Here is an 18502-nt window from a genome sequence, read left to right as displayed (position 1 = left end):
TATTAGCGGCCACGTGCCATGCCGAAAACTTTTCCACCATAATGTGCTTGTCTATACACCCGGAGAAAAAGTGCGCACTAAGAATCAATATGATCTAACATTTTGACTTATTATACCAAATAAATATTCATTTCGCATTAAAATCATTAAGGGGATTTCAAAAAAAATATAATACAGTTGGATAGTTGGGCTAATTCAGTTCGGCAAGTATTATAATTCATGTGTAGATTTGCCGTGAGTTTCCCTGGGTGTGCACGTGTTGGTGTGCTTGGGTGTGTGTATTAGTGGGCGTGCGTGGGTGGGGGCGCTTAATTGAGCACGTTGCTAAAACTCCGCCAAAGGCTGCAGTTTCCCAAAAAAAGGAGTCCTAAGCCAAAACTCAACGAAGGGATGGTAAACCCACCCCTGCCACATTTCCTCGGTTTTCCATGGTTTTTCCATCTGCTCTGGGGTATTTGATTTCGTTTGCAGAGTTTGGGATGTGTTTTCTTTTAGGGGCAGGGGAGTAGGGAGCCTCGATTTTTGGCTCCTCACCAAAGTATGCTCAACAGTGCTATTTATATCACAAATTGATTTAATATAAATAGGAACTTTAATTAATTATAGACTTCAAAATGGAAAGGAAATTGTTTAGGTAAACTGAAAGATATTAATTTTTACTAGCCCTAGATCCATGCCCTTATATAGAAAAATGTTTAATATGACAATATAAAGGACTTAAGTTAGCGTTAGTTCAGGACAAAGAAAGTATTATAAGCACATAGGCGTGGAATAATTTTCTAGTTTTGGTTTTTACATTTTATAAATTAAAGTTTCGAATAAAACCTTAAGAGCTTACGGGTAATTAATATTTTTTTTGTTGATCAAGAACTGGGTTCAGAGTACACCTTGCTGTAGAGCGGTTCTTATTACTCCTTGAGCCTTATGCGATTTCAGGGGGTTCCCCGCCCCTTCCGCACCTCCTTGGGGCGCTCCTTTCTTGGCCCATGAATTATGAATTTATGCATGGAAAAAGGCCCCAAAAACAGCTGGGTGCGTGCGAGTGACTGAAAGGGAGAATCGCGTTGGGGCGTTGGGAGCTATGGCTCTATCATCTCCCTCGGCTGAAAGGGAATTTTTGATATAGAGACCCCTTCCCGAAGCCCCCGAGTCCCTTGCTCGGCGGGGCGCGTTTAGGATTTTTCGTTGATTTGATTTCAGGCTTTGCCCCGCTGCAATGCCAAAAAGCTTCTTGCATCCGAGGGCTGGAGGAGGTGGTTTTGATGGAGCATCGCTTTTCGCCTCTGAATTGCTTTTTGATATGCGCCTCAGCCTTGAACGCGTTTTTCGCATCTGTGTAAAAGCGCGCGGAAAACAGAGGCCCGAGTTTGAATGCATTTTGGAACCAAAGCAGGGTTTTTAGTAAAATTAATATAACTAATCATTATTATAAAAAGTAATTCTATGTAGATGATTAAAAATAATCAATAGCGTTTAGAAGGGAATACCAATTAATCAATAATCTGCAATTTCTGGTATTTTCCAGTATAATAGATATATATTTATAGAGACCCCTGCCATTCAGCTATTTCCTTCGGTAACAAGAGCATTAGCAGTTCAGTTTTCGCGCGTGTTAACCCTTTTCCACCCATCCAAATATTTTCCCAGCCTTGAGTGATTTTTTGGCTGTTTTCTTTTCGGTTTTGGTAGTACGAGACGCCTGCAGCTTTTGAACTCGTCGCGTTTTTCTCATGGCTGTTAATAGACAGTCGTGAGTTTTTGAAGTGGGTCCCTGTTCCTTGGTCCTGTTTTTTGGGTTCTGTTTTGTGTTTCTGATGTCTGATGCTTTTTATGGTTTATTTTTTCGCATTTTCAGCTTCCCAGTTGCTGAGTTATGAAGGCGAACGTGCTTTCGAGCTTCTGTTTGTGTTTTGGTGTGTGTGCTGCCTGTTGGCTTAATATTTTTAAAGGGGCATCTTAAAGATTTCACATGAATAACTAAAATCTATAAATTTTTGATTTCACTTTGCCAAAAGAGAGAGAGAAAGCACAAGAGCGCTCTAAGTAAAAAATATTATTTTGCCAAGGCAAAATGCCAATAAGTTACAAGCAGCCGATAAACTTCAGAATTTTTGGCTTCGATGAAGGATGATATATAAGTGGTAAGAAAATCGGGTAACGGGAGAGTTTTTGCAGGAGAAGAAGGTGCCACAACAACAACAGATATAACAACAGGGGAAGCTGGAAAATTCGGAAAAGTCAAGCGTTGGGAAAAGGGGGAGGAAGATAGGGGAACGGAAGGGTGAAAAAATTTCATAAAAAACTTCAGTAAAAAGTTTATTTTTTGTTCGCCTTATTGTTGTTGCTGTAAAAGTTTTCCGAAAAATTCTTATTTAAACTCCGCTTAAATTGCAATAAAGTCGAGTTGAAGGGAGTTTGACGGACAGTCTGTTCCAATAATGTTAAGGCTCACAGATGGAAAGCCAAATAAATTGTATTATTTAAATAATTACTAAATTTTATGCTCAATAGCTCACGTTTTACAATAAATATTTTAATTGCAAGTATTAAACTGGCATCAATTAAACTTATCGATTAGGTGAAAATGAAGTTGATTATTAATAAATACAATTAGGGCAACTAACGATTGCGAACAATTATCCATTTAACTGCCAATTATTTCCTTTCCACGTTTCTGACAAATTTAATTGCTGTCATATTATGTTTCCTACGGAATATAACAAAATTTCAAAATGGATGTTGACCAGTTGTCGATTGAAGTAAGTTGACAATTGACCTTACAGCTCCGGGCGGCACTGTAGTCTGGAGCTGTAGAGTTCTATATTAAAACAAAAGTCCCCCAACAATAAGATAAAAATAAAAGCAGAAAAAATTCAAAGCAACAATAGGGGTAAAATAAAGTTGGCATATTTCAAAATGCAAGGAAGAAAAAAGGGCGAAGGGTTTTTTTAGAAATAGAAAAGCTGACAAACTGAATTCGATGCACACCAACAATAACATCCAGAATTACAACACAAATAAAGTCAAGTCCTCAACAAGAAATCAACAATATAAATAGCAACAACAAAAAATGACCGCACAGAGAAAAATAAGCATGGTTTTTATAAAATGTATTTGCCTTTTGACAACATAAACTTTTGTTAATTTTATGGTAATGTATCTGGCCGTTTTAATAAAGAATCATCAAGTTTAATACGATATATGTACATGGTTAATATTGTTCAAATTTCTTTTAAAATAAATAAATTAATAATTACATTAAGAACCTTATTTTTTCTCTCTGTACACTGCTATAGGAAAGTTTGGAATTGACTTACGAAAATCGATTTGCTCTGCACTGGCATTCAATTGTCCATGCTCCACTTCCGCTTCCGCTGCGGTCCAATCGCTACTTCCGTCGCCGCCGCCCGCCAAATTGACCTCCAGACTCGAGCCCGTTTTCGGCGAGTGTAGGAATGCCTCGCGAATGCGTTTCTGGCCCATCAAACGGCTGAGGACGCGAACCCGGCTGTTCCCCCTTTCGGCCAGGGCCACGCCCACTCCGCCCGCGCCACCGCCCCCTGCGCCGCCCACCCGCAGCAGAGTGGCGCCACCTGGCGGTGACTTTTCATCGGTGTTCGCCGAGCGATTTTGCGAATTCCCCATGTTGTTGTGGTCGTGCTGCAAAAGAAGTTCACAAAAATCAATTAAAAAACTTTTCAATCAGTCGCATTGTTTGCTTCGGGTTTTCAACAATTTTTTCTTCATACAACTTTACCAGCTTTACTCTATGAATGCGTGGGTCTCGTGAGGAGGGTGGCGCGATTTTGAATACGCTTATAACAATTTTAAAATTATATTTTGTGGTTATCTATGAGATATTTGTTTTATTAAATAAGGGAACATAATTTTTGCAATCCTTGAAACTCCTGAACTGTTTAGGCTATAATATAAAAATGTGCTGTTATGTTTTGAATAAGAAATACAAAATATATATATATTATAAAATAAAAAAATAATTTCCCAGTTTACTACAGATCAATAAAGAAAACAACTGGAGAGCATTCATTATTCGGTCAACCGCACAACTAATTTTCCCCCATCTTTGTCTGCTTTTCGAGAGGTAAAAACTTTTTTTGTTGCGAAAATGCAGTAGAAATATGAAATAAATTAGTGGCCCAGGTTGCTGAAGGGGTCTGCGATGGTTGACGGTTGACAAAAGTTGCTACTTTAGTTGTTTGAATTCTAAAGGCAAGTTCGTGTGCTGGGCATGGGAGAAAGTGGCGGAGGGGTTCCTTTGCGGCTGGTTGTGAGTTGCCGTGTGTCAATAGTCGAAAAGAACCCGAGGCCATCGAAATTGCAGCTGCATCTGAATGAGAAGTCGTTGTTCTCCCTGCGATTTCCCTCAACTGTAAATTGAACTTTTACTTTTTAGCAAGTTCGGTCGAGAAATTTTCCATCGATAATGATCATTGAAGAGAGATTTGGGTTTATGCCACAAAAGGTCGGGGATAACCTTTGTTGGACATCTGTCAGGTGGTCGATTCGGAAAAAGTTTTCTGGCTGTATTGAAACGCATTTCCATTTTGGCCAAAGTTTCGACTCAAGGTTTGCCAAGATATTTTCAACAATTAAAATTTAAGGTGACGAATAGCGAATTTTTACAGCACTTAGTTCTAAAAAAATGTGTCAGTCAATAGATGTAAATCGAATGTAAAGTGGGATTGGCTGCCCAAATGGCACTACCTTTTTTTCTTGAAAACCTCCGACGTAATTTCTTATCTAAATCTCAAGAGTTTTTTTTGTTCCACTCGCGGTATATTTTTATCTGTAACTGAACCCGAATATATACATTTGTTGACGTTTGTTGGCTATCTCACACCCGATAAAAACACCTTGGTTTTTCGCCATGATAGGCAATCGATCAAGTTCAATGACTTAATATTTCGCACTTCCAGACAAATTTTTTAATTTTATTAACCACACAGAGAGAAAAAGACAAGCTCAGAGGGCGGAAGCGAGGTGCATGAGAAATATTCTGTGAACTCACGGCTCTCTCATAAATCACAATAAAAACAAATTAGGAAATTTTTTACCGGCGGAGCTAAAGAAGCCACCTTGTTTTTATTAGGCCTCGAAAATGGTCGGCTAATTGAAATACTCGAAGGGGAAAAGGGAGAGGTGCCAAGAATTGTTCCCCAAAATTAATTGGCAGCAATAAATTGCTGGCTGTGTCCGCCCACGTGACTCATTTTCAGTTTCTGGTGCCTTATTTGATGTCCTTTTCGCTTGAAGGATAACGAGGGGCGGCAGGACCTGAATTTTAAGACCCCTTAAATTTAATTGTTACCCTAAGGTGTTTCAAAAATAATTTAAAGAATATATTTTACTATAAAAGCTTTTAAAATATTTATAAGATTAATAAATATTTATATTACGACAGCACTTTAAAAGCCATTAGGAACTTTTCAGTAATCCCAAAAGTAAGTGGCATTTCAGGGTGTTTAAGCGCGTTTATTTTCTTTGCCTCGCAGCTCTTGAATGTTTGTTGTCCTTCACACAAATCAGTATTCAATTATGAAAAAAGTGAAACCACGAAGTGTAATGAGGGGAAAAGTGGCGGGGGAAGTGGAGGGGCCTTTCCAGAGGAAAAGCACGCGAAACACATTTTCTTAATTGTGTCAAAAGCGCAATTTTGTGCAATTTGTGTGAAATGAAAGCGAAAGTAAGGCCCCCAAAGTACACGTACATATACACATAGCGCTAAGGCAAAGCTTACGCACCTAAAACTCACACCCACCAGTTGAAAGGGGAGGGCAGGCCCAGTACCCCTCGATTTTCCGGAGCAATTTGCTGGACAAATCTGCTTTCTTCTCTGTGGCTTACTTCACGGGCGCGGCAAACTTAAATTCTCCTCTTTCACACACTTTTCCTGTATTTTTATTTTGATTGTGTTGCGGGGATGTTTTTTTGTGCTAATGCGTCAGTTTCGTGAGGTTTTCTATTTCCGCACTTCGGTTTCACTTGGAACTGCACCGATTTGGCTGGGGATCCGACAATATCCGTTTCCGGCCCGAATTTATGGCTTTTCTCTGGCTCATTATGCCAGTATATTCACTATTTAATTGCAAAACGCAGGGAAAGCGAGGAAAATGCAACTGCAGCTGTCAGATGAGGTGTCACAACAAATCGGCAGCCGAGGAAAACCGAGTGCAATCAGCTGACGCACGGTCCTAGGACAACAAAATCGCCATGGAGAAGCACGAGGCAGCAGCGGGAAAAATCGATGGCACACTGACTGAAGCTCCGGCGGAGCCCGAGAACCCGTCTCCACGAGAGAGAAAAGCCGGAGAACCCCCAGTATTTTCGGGGAGAGAACCAGAGAACTCGCCTGATAACAGCTGAGCGCCCGTGTTATGCTTGTGTTTATTACTTTTCAGTTTTTGGCAAGGGTTGTGGTCTTTTCGGACTTTCAAATACCCTGTTGGGCGTACGAAGCAAAATACAAAATCTGTAATACAATACATTTGATAATAAAATCATAAATACAGAGAAACTCGGATACAAATGTCATTGATTTGGTATGGCAGTATAGGATATTGTATTATAGAATAAACCTTGGACTACATGATTAGCTTCTGAGGTAAAACTAATAATAATTTGTATTCTTTAGGTACTTTTAATATAAAGTAATCACGTTTAATATATGTGAGCTGTCAAAAGGAGAACCTTTTAAAAGGTCCCATACAAAATAATTAAATAAAACAGACCAAAAAGGAAAGTTGGAGTTAGAAGCGGGTAAATAATATACTAACATGCAAAGAAAAACTAAAAATAAGTCTCTACTCAGATCCATTAACCATGTCATTCCAGTTGCATCTGTCATTCTGTAGAGGAATTATCCTTCCTTTTTAATTGTATGCACTACACCACTCCAGATGTTGTCCCCCTTAGTGACTGCATATTTATTTACGAGCAGCATCGGCCACTCCCCATTAGTCATCCGGCTGTCCGGTGGTTCCGAGTCCGATAGATATCCGCCTTAATTGTAGCTCAGATCTCGGTCAGGCAAATCGAACCCGGCGGCTCATTAGCATCGCCGGGAATCGGGGACTTAATGTCGGGGTTACGATATCGGGGCACTCGCCATGAGTCATTGTCCGCACAATCAGCCGACCCGCAAATCGCACTCGGATATACAGCAGTGGAGCCCACAAGTACGAATACGAGTGCGAGTGCGAGTGCGACTGGTCCCCGGGCAATTGCAATTGTGATTTTATGAGCTTTTCCGGGCAAGCTTCTGTGGGGGCTTTGGGCATCGATAGCCCGCTTCTGCCGCTGCGGCTTATCCGTGGTCTGCACGGCAAAAATCTACCTAGCAGTAGCTTGCTTCAGAATTCCTATTAGTATGAACAAGCGATAATGATGTTTTTATACCTTAAAAACTGTTAGTTATAATATTCTTTATTTGGTTTATTTTTTGTTAAATGTAAATAAAAAAGGAACACAAAATAAATATATTTGAGGGATTGAATGTTAAAAATAGGTATTGTTTTACTCATGATCACATGGCTTTGAAAAATAACTTAAAAATAATCTTATTAGGCATTTAAAAATGAAAATCACAGAGGTCTCTTAAAAAAACAATATAGTACAGTACAGTATACACTTTTAATAAAAAAAAACCCTAATCGTTTCTTGCAGTGTAGCATCGCTTATCAAGCCCACCTCTCTCTTTTTCGGCTCTCGATTCTCTTTTCAACCTTTGGGCAGTGCGAATAAATGGCCTTTGCATACATAAAAACACAAATCTATTTACTCATTTATAAATGCGACAATAAAATGTTTAGGTCGGCTTGAATGAATGATTAAGGAGGGGAATTTTAAAGAGGAGGAGTTCCCACCTCACAAACGATGATGTAACCTTTCGAATGGTTCTTATTTTATTGTTTGTCCTCGTTGGTTTTGCTGCTGGTCAGCTTTATTGGGATTTTCTTATGTTACCACAATAGATATAAAACCATAAAAATAGGCTGTTATCGCGGTTAAAGCATTTGGGGAAGTACTTCAAGAGAACTGCTGCAGAGAATACAGTAAATGAAATTCAGTAGATACAGGTTTGTAAATCTAACAGCTTAATTATTATTTAAAATCATGTTGAAAACAATAAAAATAATACCTTACCTTAGATAGAGCATTCCAATTTTATTATTCGTTATCTTTGCATTTGTTTTTATGGTATTTTTGCTTTTCTTCGTCGAGGCGTTAATTCTTTGCGAATTTTCGCACATTTCTTGTTAGTTTTTTGTGGGTCATGAGCATGTGTATATAGTACACCGTAAAAAATGCGAATGAGTCAAGATACTGTTTTTTCGGGAATATGACCTACAGTGAATATACTTGTAAGATAACTATCTCATTAAAAATATACAAAACGTGTAACTAATTACATCTTCAATCAGCATTTATTTTAGTAATTGGTGATGATTTTTGAATGTGTACTGAATATCGCAGTGGTAGCTACTGCTGCTCAGCTGATAAGCCGTTTATTGGTGCCTGAGCACTTTGATAAGAAACGGACTAACGGATGGACAACTGGACAACTGGACCGAATGACGGAATGACAACTGGACACGCTTTGCCGGGGGTCACGTTCTCGCAATCGGATTAGATTTATGCATTTCGTAACTCATTAGCCGCCTCAGATGCGATTTGCTTCACTAACGAAGAGAGAATCGCAGCCCCGGCAAAGCCTTTTTAATTAGCTCATGAAAGATTTCCCAATTTAATTGGACCTAATGCACGCTGGGGAGTGGGAAGACGGCAAGGGGGTGGGTGTGGGGCATGCCACGCAAAGTTCGCTGCTCAAAATGTTGCAACTTGGATCTGGATCTGGGGTTTTGGGACTGGCTGGGATTTTAATTAATTTTACACGACATCTTCGGTGTGCGGAGGCCCTGGGACTGCATTTTGACACATTGTTTGACAAATTGCCAGACGCCGGGGACACACAGATACACTCTCGCACACACACTCTTGCGGAGCGCCAACAAAAGATACACCCGAAGGATCCGGAAAAAGTCGCCAAAGACAGGAGTTGCAGGTAACGGAATCATCAAAGCTAAACTTGAAGGCAACTTGTGCCGTTGACGCAAAGTTTAATGCCAAAAGGCATCGCAAAGCTGCCGGCGAAGCGGCCCACAAATTCAAAAGATTCAGTGGCGGCGCCTCAAAGGGGTTTTAGATAGTTGGAACTAACTTGCTCAACAGGATAAAAATTAAAATTGATTTTTTAACAAGATGTTAAAAAATAAACAGATTCATTACTGGAATTACTTCTTTGCAAAAATACCAATTCGCACCTGATAATATCCAGCAATATATAGCGCAACCTCTGTACGATTTTCGGAGCTTATCTTAAACGATTAGGAAAGCTCCTTAGAGCTCTTCAAAAATCAGTCCAGAATTAGAATACCAACCGGGAAACCAGATACATTTTTAAAGTGAAATGGGTTAACCCAAAACTACACTCCCTGCGCTATGGTGAGTGGAACAAAAGGGTCTACGACAAATGGTAATAGAGTTCTTTACTTTATTTGCCAAGCAGACCGAATATAGGTAATATACAGTAGAATCAAATATCTATGCTAACAACAATTACGACCATAAGAACTAAGCCGAAGTATATGTATATATTACATTGTATATATATTTCAAAACAGGTAACCCGTTTGAAAATACATACAAATCGCAGTTAAATATCCCAAAAAGAAGGTAATATTTTCGTGAAATTAATGTGGGCTGCTGGAAGACGCATTTACTAAAACAAATGTAACCCCTTTTCGTGCGACCCTGTCCCCCATACGCAGGTGCAGTGAACACAACTATGTTGCACAAACTGCGCTTTCTGGCAGTGCGCAAAATGTCGCCGCAACAGGGCGTATGAGCAACGTCTGAGCCAAGCACAAATAGCAACAATGGCAACAACAATCATCATCTGGCCAGGGCATCCAATACGCTCCGGGGGCACCTAAAACGCCCCTCCTTTGGACCCCCATTTCGCCCAGTCTTTAACCCCTTTCGATGGCATGACAAAGTCAGTTATGGTCAATAAAAAAACTCCAGCGATTGGAACACTGCTGTGCCAGGGTACACTGCGAAAAAGTATGCTTTAGGAGTTGTACTTTTGTAAATATTTGAATCTATTAATGAATGCATTGAACTGGTAAGAGTATAAGAGATGAGAGCTTCAAGAACTGAAATTTTTTCTTAAATGGGAATAACAAATACTATATTATTTGCTTTCAAAAAGATTAAAATTTAAATAATTTGTTGATAAAAATGCCTTATATTTTTTTTAATTTAAACGTTATTTTTTTGTTTCGTGTAGCAAATTTTGGGCTTTTGCGAGTGGGATATACGATGGTGGCCTCGGCCCATGGACAGCAGATGGCGCTCGAGTGCACCTCTAGGCGGCTGTTCCTCTAGAGATGATAGGGTGAAATGCACCGAATTGGCTAAAAGGGGTCAAATACGTTGGCGGTGGAGCAAAATGCCCGGTGTATTGAGAGCCTAATGAAAGGAGTGTTTCGCGATTAGCCCTTATAAGCGGGATGGCTCGAAGGGAGGCTTATCGCATTCAAAAACAAATGCCAACAAGATCGCGAGTAACTTTCAAGAAAAGCAGTTTATATATTTTTCGTTCCAGTCGTTTCTTTCTAAAACACTCCCATTTTGGGCAAAATTCGTTTCGTTTAAAATCCTTAAAGCAAGCCCAGAATGCGAAACGAAGCTTGATCCCTCAACACTACAGAATTGACTTTCACAGCTGAATTTGCGTGTGCCCCGAAAAATCAGCAGAAATGCAACCGCAATTTTGCAGAGACCACTTTTAGGGCTCTCCGAAAATCAACGCAAAAGTTTGACCGGAAAAAAGAAGAAATTACCGTGTTGCGACGAAATGAAAATTTTTTTAAATTATAACCCTGCCAACCCAATCCACTAGCCACCACAACCACATGTTAGCCCGAAAATGCCAGACACAGGTTACCAAAATGTATCCTGGTTGGTGCGAAAACACATTTTGGACATTATGTAGATACAAGTGGGTCCAATTTTTATTTGCTTTAGTTCATTTCAACTGTGAAAACTATTTCCGGAGTGACGAGTGGGCTTAAAAGGGTGTCTAAAATTAGGCAACAAATTCCTATTTTATTGCCTACTTTTAGGCCCTCGATTTTAAGATTTTCTTAAACGCTAGAAGAACTGGACATTCTAGCTTTAAAACTTGGCTGAAAGTACCCACTTGTAGTAATTTTTTCTGGATCGCCTGCAACGACACTCCACCGACACAGGCAGGCGTCCACACCCTTGCACACCCATGACCCACACACACCCCCAACCACTTGGGGGAAAAGAGGCAGACAGATCGGGGACACTCGCATTGGACACCGTTTGCAGTGCTGCAACTTTAATTGCTTTGGTGGTTTGTGCCAAATTAGATTCTGCGGTTTTGTCGCGTCGCCATTCCGGTAATCGAGGGAGCACTGTACGGGCGGCAGAGGACTTCGGGGTGGTGTCTTGGCCATGGCCTTTCCCCAAACTCCATCGAGCTGAAGCCAAAAGCTGACGCTGACGCCCATCAATTAAACTTGTCAATGAGAAGGCGACGCAACAGCACGAACAGCAGAAATAGCGACAAGAGCCCGGGGAATAAGAATTAATGGTGAAGGGCCGCGGCAATAGAGGGTTAAACCGGGGTTGCAGAAGCGAGCAAAAAACCCAACATCCACTGAAAGTTAACTACATTTCACCCGCTCCACTGGCATTCAAATTAGGTTTCCGTTCAAGACATGAATACGTGTAATTTGATTGGAGTTGTAGGAAACGTAAAGCTGAGTCGTCTTATTCAACTAAAATATTTTGAATGGATTGGTGACTTTTTGGTTTAGAAATTAGTATATTTTTAGTCCGGGACTATAATTCTTGGCATACTTTTGGGCATGGTTATAATTGAATTGAAATCCTCTGCAAACTTTACAAAATGTAAGTTCATCGAATTATCAAGAGCATTGTATTTATTGTAATTCTTTGGTTTCCCTTACTTACTACAACCTACTATTTTTTCAACAAATCTTGTGTATTTTTTCCAAACCTAGCTCAAACATTAAGGATAGCCCCCGGTTGACCAAGAATAAAAAAAAAACAGAGTTCTCAATGCAATCAACAAGGTCCCAGGGATAAGTAGCTCTTCATACACACACACCGTGTAAATGTTATCCCACTCTCGTTGTATTTTGAATATTTGAATAAAAGAACCCAGGCAAAATGCGGGCTGTCTACCGAAATTTCCATTCCTTGGGGCCGCGGGCCATTGACAGGACTCTCTGGTCTCCTGTCCTGTCGTTATGGACGCAGTCCTATCTACTATCTCAACAATTGCACGCACCGAGAAATTGATTTATTTTTGTTTACGCCGAGAAAGCAAAAAGTTTACCACATTTTGTGGTACTCCCCCCACTTTGCTTTTGGCCAAGTTTCAGTTGGCTTATTCCAGTGTTTCTTTTGCACAGCAAAGAATATTTGAATACATAACTATATAACATCTGTGTAATATAATTAAACACTAAGCCTAGCTTTTTGAAAATGGTTCACAAAAACCAATAAAATTAATACAATTTCTATATTTAAGACAAAGCAACTATTTTCTTAAGCCAAGGTCCACTTCGATTAACTTTTTTCTCTCTGTGCAGCACTTCGTTATCCGCTTCTTGTGAACAGTCTGCCTAATCCTAATGCTCTCTAATTACATTGGCCAGAAAGTCAACACAGTCAAGGCCACGTTTTCCCTCTGCCTATTTGAGTTGGCCATGTCCGCTGTCTACTTTGCAGGCCGCTTATCATTTTTTAGCCCTGGCTTAATAACACTCCTAATTATTGGCCCCCTGGCCGAGAATTCGGCCATTGAACTGGCTCTCCGGGATTTCTTCTGTTTTTGCCATTGAGCCGTGTTTATGAGGGTGCGACGACACCTGGCGACATCAATAAGGGGGCAAACAGGGATTTCCGGGGGAGATTTTCCGGAACGCGAAAAGGGGATATGAAGCCTCTCCTTCTGTCCGGGTGCATTTTCCTACTGTTTTGGAAATCATTATGGAAGTGCCCCCACTTTATTTAGTGGCTGAGGTGTTTTTGTAACTCTTTTCATGAGGGGTTTCTTGTCAATAATTTATCCTTTATGTAAATGTACAATTTCAAAGAATTGAAAATTGCAATAAACGACGTTTCAATCTAAAAAAATAGTTAATACGACAAATTTCAAAATTACTTTTTTCATATTTTCCCCTAAATTGTTAATAAAATAACACGATTTTTAAAAACTATGCATTACGAAATGTTGGTCTACAAACAATAATAAATATATAATTGTGTAGTATTAAATTCAAATTAATTTCCAACTCCTCCCAAGCTTAAATTCTGTTCAGCTTTGAAATTGCGAGAGTACTTTTGATTTGGATGTCCTTCCGTTAATCACTTACAGTTCTAGAAAATCATATCGTGCATTTCATGCGCAAACACACAGCGCCACATGCTCAACAAGCATTTATATTTATTTTCCCTGAATAAAGAACAATTTTTTCTTCTTCTGCGTTGAGGAAATTTATGAAGGGTCCTCCACAAATGGCCTACGACCCCTCCCTGCCCTCGCTTAGCCCCCCTTTGCACCTTGGGGGTGAAAAAACTGGAAAAAGCATCAGACGAGCAAAATGGCAAGCAATAAAAATAATTGCAAATTTCGAAATTTAAGTGGAGGCGTGTGGCGCGTTTAAAGTGGCGCCTCGGCTCCCGTAACCTCGCCCCCAAATCTACACCGCCAATTTTCCCCACTCTTCAAACAATGGCAAAAACAAAAAGTGTTCAGCGCAGTGTAAAATCTGCGAATCGCGGTTTTCTTTTTCACTTTCCCCCGGTTTGTGTGTGCTTTTGTGTTTTACAATCTGTTTCGCAACTCACGTAAAATATAAGGTAATTTGTGGAAATTTGATGTTTATCGTAAATTGTTTTTTATTTGCACAATGTCACCATTTTGCGGTTTGCCAGCAGCGCAAACTCACACACACGCAGACTGACACGCGAAAACAGGCACACAGGCGCACACTGGTGGCCAGGGTTGCCAAGCTGGCGAAAAATAATACAGATTTAATAAAACACAGATTCGGTTTTTTGATTAAATCGTAAAAACAAGCTTATTTACGCATATTATTTTACTTAAAATGGGATTAACAGTATTGTATATTTTAACCAAATTTGTATTACTAATACTTTTTTTAAGGTCAATATTTTTTAATGCGAATATAATCTTATAAATTTTGCAAAATATATATTTTATAAATATTTTTCAAATGAAAGTTCTACATTTTTGCTGTCCCATTTCCTTCAAAACAAATAAGAGAATCCCCCTTTCGAGCCCAAGTGTTTTTCACCTTAATTGTGAACCCCAAAAAAAGGATATATGGTAAAAACAATGGCAAACATTTTTCAATTTACCTGCACGGCGGACACGCCTTTCCTGCTCCTGTTGTTTACACCGCTTTTTATTGTATTTTTCGGGGGGCTTGATATTGTGGGCTTAATTGTAACACGAATGCCCCATCGCAGAAGGGCCAACAATGTGATGGCTAGGACCAGAAGAATTGGAACGAACTCCTCGACTTTGTGTCTTATCATTTTGACCAAAAAATGTGGGACAAAAAACAAAAAACGAGAAGAAATCTCAAATTTTGACAGAATTTGGCAGGCCTAACCCAATCGAACGCTGATGACGAACTGTTTGGTTTAATTTTCATTTTATTTACTTTATAATTATCGTATATTCTGTTTTACATTGTATAATATCGTATATCGTTACGGTCTAGGTTTACAATTAAAATTAGTTTAATTGTTGTTTGGTTTTGCAATAAAAAGGACAGTAAAATGTTACAAACGCCTGGCGCGAACATTTCAGTTGTCTCAGTTTTCATTTGGAGAACAGTTTTCAATAGTTTACATTTAGTTTGAGTTCAAATTATAAGACGCACATTGACAAAATGGACAGTTTAACATAGTTGCAGACTTAGACTAAGGATTATCGACTATTTTGATCTCATTTGGTTTTGGATTACAAGTACATTTTGGTTTATATCTAGGTGGATAATGGAAATGCGTTTGTGGTCTGACTTAGTTTGCGGATTAAATTAAAAACCTAAATTCTAAAGTTAATTTATATAATACATACTTTTGAGTAGAACTAAAAATTATGTCTTTTATAATTTAATTTCAAATTTAAATTTGTTTACTCAGTGTTACATGAACACTTGGAAAAATCCTTTTCTTAACACTATTTCTTTGTTATAATATTGATCATATTTTAACATATTTGTTTCGAATTTAACTTTTTTCTTAGTGTTTCTATACTCTTTGGTTTCCTCTGTTTATGTATATACAATATCCCTAAAATTTAATCATACATTTAATTTCCATTGCTAGAAGAGGTTTATGCACGCGCAACTTTCATTGAAAAATTTCGATTGGTTTATTTAACTTGATTTCCATACATAATTTGTTGCGCAAACATTCCCAAAAAATACTGATGCTTTTCTCTTTAACATTACCTTTTTTTGTTTGCCTAACACCAAAATAAATGCTTCAATTATGTGGATTTATTACTTGCATATTTCATAACGGAGCTGAACAGGTATTGGATTAAAGATTCCCTTCTATGTGCAATTAAATATTCTGTGTTTCGCTTGGTTTTTTTCACTATATCAGTAAGTGCTAAGGGGTTGGATTTTGAATTGGGAAACAAGCGAAAAATCTGTACATCTAAATGGTTTACAACCCGTTTTGATGGCTACAAATTTAATAAATTTTATTACTGTCGGAGTGCAAAAAAGAGGGCAAGCGAATAAATATTTATAAACGCCTCACTCCACCCTCAAGTCGGGTGAAAGTTTTGTGAAAGTTGGGCTGATGATTTTTCGGTAATCACTTTTCACGAATGAAGGCGAAAAGTAAATAACAACCGAAAAAGTATCTGTAATGAACTTTTCACTCAATTTTGGCTCGCAAAACAAAAGCATTCTGAAACTCCCCGCAGCTTAACATTTAAATTGAATTCGTTTTGCTGTCTGTTGATTATTCTCTGTTCCGGCTATTATGATTTTATTTCGAAGATTTGCTCTCTTTATGCTAAAAGATAGTTTTCCTATTTTAATTTCCATATTTTGCGGTTTTGTATGTCGCTGTGTAAATATTTTGTATCTAGTTTAAATGTAAATGCAACTCACTTGGACTGTTGACTGGCAGCGTAGAGTTTAAAAATTGGTTGCCGTTGCAGCTGCAATTAAATGACTCCGTGTCGTGTCTACTATTTACAGATGGAACAGTAAATAAATTGATATTTTGTGCTCTGATTTCGCCGAACTGAGTTGCACCGAGGGCTTTGTGCAATGGCAAATTAATTTGCAAATTTACACAATCTAATTTCAGGTCACCGAGGGACCCAGACGACCAATTGTTAATTTGTAATTACAATTTTTGCATTATTATTGCCCGCCGACAATGCGAACAATTGAAATTAGCAGCGCAATTAGTCGAGTTGAGCAAACATATATTCGTTCCAATTTAATGCCCCAATGGAGACAAAAGCTAATGAGGAGTCGAAAACTTTGCCAACCTTTCCCCTTTTTTCGCATTGTGTCGAAGTTTGATTTTTATTGGCCATTGGTTTATTTTGGCCCGGCCGGGTGGAAAGCAATTAAATGAACATTTTGTCTCTTTATTTGATTTAAACGAACACAATTTCCATATTCTGCAGAACGGCTCTAAAAAAGGCAATAGAAACCTCAAAAGGTGGCTTTTGTGTTTGGCCGTCGGTTTAACAATGATTTGACCAGAATAACATGGCGGTATTTTTGCAGTTTGTCACCATGGACCTCAATATTTTGGCCACAGAATCGAAAATTTAAATATTATTTGAATATAAATAAAATATGCGGTGGGCATAATAAAGGGTGGTGGCTTTGAGAATCATATTTGGATTTTTACGAATTTGCTGTACTACTTTTGAGTTGAACTATTATAAATATTAATTTTAACGCTTTGTCAAGAAATCGAAATTCGCAGGAAAAACATAGAGCTGGTAATCTAACGCGTTATATAATTTTTTACTATTTTTTTCATGTGAAAACAGGAAAATTCATCAATGCCCAGGACTAAAAAAATATTTAATTATCTATTTTATAAACATAAACCCCTAAGCATATTAATTTAATTTTGTATATCTTTGGGTATTTTCTAACATACGTATTTTAACTTACTCTCATTTTTGGTAGTTCTGTAGATTTTTCACATGTACAGCATTTTTTGGATTTTGGTCGAAATAGGCAAGTTTTCTCTTAATTTGCTTTTTATGCTTGCATCGCCAGCAATTTTTACGCCACTTAAACAGCTAAAAGTTTTAATTTTTTATGTATGTATTTCTTTTTTGCTGTTTACTTACTGAAATGCTTATGTCAAAATGTGTTTTGTTGCCGTTTTGTTGCGGGTTGCTGCTCTTAACTGGCAATTAGTTTAATTTGCCAAATCCTGTATTATATCCGCTGCAACGAGAGAGACAAAAATCGATTTGCGTTTAGTGCGATTTAAGCTCATTAATAAATAATGGCGAAATATGCAATTTAAATTAATTAATGCGTGTGTGAGCGGGGATGTTCCACTAAGCTATTAATTTGCAGGAAAAATAAGGGGGGGGGCGTTGCTTCTCTTAAGCCCCACTTTCATTTGGATTTTTAGATTGGGGTCAGACGAATGTTTGCATTATATTTTTATATTTATAGAAATTCGCTCCAAATACATTTGCATTCAATCAGCATAATGCGCTGCTGAATGGGCCGTTTTCATTCGTATTTATTTTATTCCTATTTCTATGTATCCTCAGCCATATTTCATCCGCATTATATCCCATGCATTTCTATCCCATCCATCGATATTGTGTGTGACCCGAAGCGTGTTGAACGCTGCCATCTCGAAAGCCAAAACACTTCACAAGCGACGAGGTGCGAGACTTTTCGCAAAATATTCCCCCCTTTCGCTGATTTGAGGCGACACTCCATGCACTTTGACTTGCCTCTGACAATTGCGACTTTTGCATAAATACATTTTCAGCATTTTCCGAGTCAAGTGGTTGTGGAAATCCTCGCTCGCTCGTCTGGCACACAATAAAATACTTTCCGATGCGTTTCTGATGCATTCTGAATGCGTGTGGCGTGGCGCGAGAATGTATCTGCTCCCGAAAGCCGCAATGCATTTTCGCACAGCTTTTGCTGGCTTTCAGATTTCCCCCTGCCGCTCTGCCGCCACCCCACGAAACTCAATTAACGCTTTTCGCCTCCCTTTCGCAGAATGCGACACGGTCGTTTGAGCCTTATGTCCGACCGCTTGTTGTTATGTTTCATTACCTAATAAACATTTTATGAGCCGGGCC

General features: G+C 38.7%; 2 protein-coding genes across 11 annotated transcripts in view; both read right to left on the bottom strand.

Moving 5' to 3' along the window:
* The window catches only part of LOC108029140 (protein cappuccino), a 35099-nt gene extending 20312 nt beyond the window's left edge, over positions 1–14787 (bottom strand). For 2 of the 9 annotated variants that reach the window (XM_017101263.3, XM_044093994.2), the window contains exons 1-2: positions 14527–14786; positions 3318–3660 (exon numbers count right to left, since the gene is read on the bottom strand). In XM_017101263.3, coding sequence (XP_016956752.1) covers positions 3318–3660; positions 14527–14706 — 523 coding nt within the window. In that variant the 5' untranslated portion in view covers positions 14707–14786. Of the gene's footprint in view, positions 1–3317; positions 3661–5762; positions 6265–14526 lie in introns of those variants that run through there. The other 7 variants (XM_044093996.2, XM_050885191.1, XM_044093990.2 and 4 more) reach the window with 6 other exon arrangements.
* Positions 14788–14808: 21 nt separating this feature from the next.
* LOC108029207 (hemicentin-1) overlaps positions 14809–18502 on the bottom strand; it is a 104754-nt gene continuing 101060 nt past the window's right edge. For both annotated transcript variants that reach the window (XM_017101387.3, XM_017101385.3), the window contains one exon: positions 14809–17618. In XM_017101387.3, coding sequence (XP_016956876.1) covers positions 17590–17618 — 29 coding nt within the window. In that variant the 3' untranslated portion in view covers positions 14809–17589. The remainder of the gene's footprint in view (positions 17619–18502) is intronic.

The sequence above is a fragment of the Drosophila biarmipes genome, chromosome 2L (assembly GCF_025231255.1).
Source record: "Drosophila biarmipes strain raj3 chromosome 2L, RU_DBia_V1.1, whole genome shotgun sequence".
NCBI classification, from domain to species: domain Eukaryota; kingdom Metazoa; phylum Arthropoda; class Insecta; order Diptera; family Drosophilidae; genus Drosophila; species Drosophila biarmipes.
This window is presented reverse-complemented; position numbering and strand designations above follow the sequence as displayed.